General features: G+C 48.7%; 1 protein-coding gene across 1 annotated transcript; it reads right to left on the reverse strand.

The window, feature by feature from the left end:
• Positions 1-259: 259 nt before the first annotated feature.
• Positions 260-1,011, reverse strand: Tpd52l3 (TPD52 like 3). The gene has a single exon (XM_052713783.1). The coding sequence runs from the start codon at positions 974-976 to the stop codon at positions 260-262; it is 717 nt and encodes a 238-aa protein (XP_052569743.1). The 5' UTR covers positions 977-1,011.
• Positions 1,012-1,623: the final 612 nt, after the last annotated feature.

Genomic DNA, 1,623 nt, shown 5'->3' on the forward strand with positions numbered 1-1,623 from the left:
GCAAAGCTCACAGAGATGCATTCTAGATCTACAAACTTGTGTCAGTAATGACTATAAAACTTGGGCTTCGCCTTCATGTAAGAGCAGCAAATATCTATACACAAATGGGTATTCCTGTTATCAAAACTGGACTGTGCCCTTGTCCAGAATTATAATAGCTTTTTCATTGTTAGTTGTTTGCTTAATTTTGTTTGGTAAGTGTGATGCGGGAAGAGGGTTTCTGTACTGGTTTGGCAGCCAAGCAAGGCTAACAAAGGGCTTACTCTGGCTTCGGGACAGAAAGCAGTTGATCTCCAGGCACTGGAACGGATTCATATCCACTCCTCGGAACTGAGTATGGATCACTGCCACTCGCCAGTGAAGAAAGAAGGCCACTGCCAAGCTCTCTGCCACCTGCAACTTTTGACTTGACTGTCCCCATCAGCCCTTCAAGAGATCTGAAAGTAGATGACTTCTTCATGTCTTCAAGCTTCCTACAGATGGCAGAGCCCACCGAGGACAGGGCGGTCGAAGTCTTCTGCTTCATGCAGGTGTTGGAGGCCTGGACATCATGCCATCTCTTGGACAGATTCTGCCTCAGTCCCACCAAGGCCATGCAGCCTAACTTCCTCCGGAGTTCCTCACATCGCTTCTCCTTGGCTGCCAGCACGTCATGTAATGTTAGGATCTCTTCCTCCAATTTAGTGAGCTCAGATTTAAGCTCCATTTGTTCAGCCTCCGTCAAATCTGGTTCTGAAGCTGGGTGGGATTCATTTGTGGACGCAGAAGTCTCTGTCATGGCATCTGGAGCAGACAGGGAAACGTCTTCGTCCAGGGAGTCCAGGTCCAGTTCTTGGTAGAGAGAGTCCAGTCCTTGGTTTGTGGAGAAACAGATGGGGTTGGTGGGGTTGCAGTCTAGGCCTACAGGCTCAGACTTCTCGCCAGTGGAAAAGGACTCTGGATGAGACGGGTCCATATCTTGGGCAGCAAAACTCATGTGCTAGCTAGCCAGCCTTTATCCTTGCCAGAGAAGTGGATGCTTTGCGTGGGGACCCACTTCCGGTTGGTAGGGGTTGGGTGTGGGGGAAATGGACGCTACAGAGGTGGGACTTCCGGCCCAAAGGGCTGCCAGTCATTCAGCTCCTCGCTCAATTGCTGGCTGCTCGGAGGAGGTGTTTGGGTGGATTGTTTCTGCATCACAAGGACCTTGTGAGGTAGGCAGAGCCCAGATTATTACTGAGAGAAATCTTTTCCTCTAGCAGTAGTGACATGGGCCAGGTGTTCATACCAAATTGTGTGGCGACCCTTTTCTACTATGAGCGTTTTTCAAACCCTTGGAAATCAGTAAGAGGTTACTCTAACAGAACTTTAAGAGGAAACCCAAAACATAAGTAAATAAGATGGGGTGTGGAGTTCAAAACTTCCAGCCTTGCCCGCCTCCCTGTCTTCTTGACCCAGGTTTCCAAAGGAGCCCAGAGAACCTCTATGGACTCTTAAGATAGACTTGAAAGTAATCAGTAGTGGGTAATACAATCCCAGTGAAGTATCAGCAGTGCCAGAAGGCTGCAAAGCGGTATTCAGAGAGTAAGTCTGGGCAGCCATGATGGGCTTATTTTGAGCGATGAGTAGATGGGAACAGTAAAT

Source organism: Peromyscus californicus, unplaced genomic scaffold (assembly GCF_007827085.1).
Source record: "Peromyscus californicus insignis strain IS unplaced genomic scaffold, ASM782708v3 Scaffold_4__1_contigs__length_199733344, whole genome shotgun sequence".
NCBI classification, from domain to species: Eukaryota; Metazoa; Chordata; class Mammalia; order Rodentia; family Cricetidae; genus Peromyscus; species Peromyscus californicus.

What these genes read in the sequence shown, in the direction of transcription:
- Tpd52l3 (XM_052713783.1), bottom strand. Translation starts at nt 976, where the DNA reads ATGAGTTTTGCTGCCCAAGATATGGACCCGTCTCATCCAGAGTCCTTT.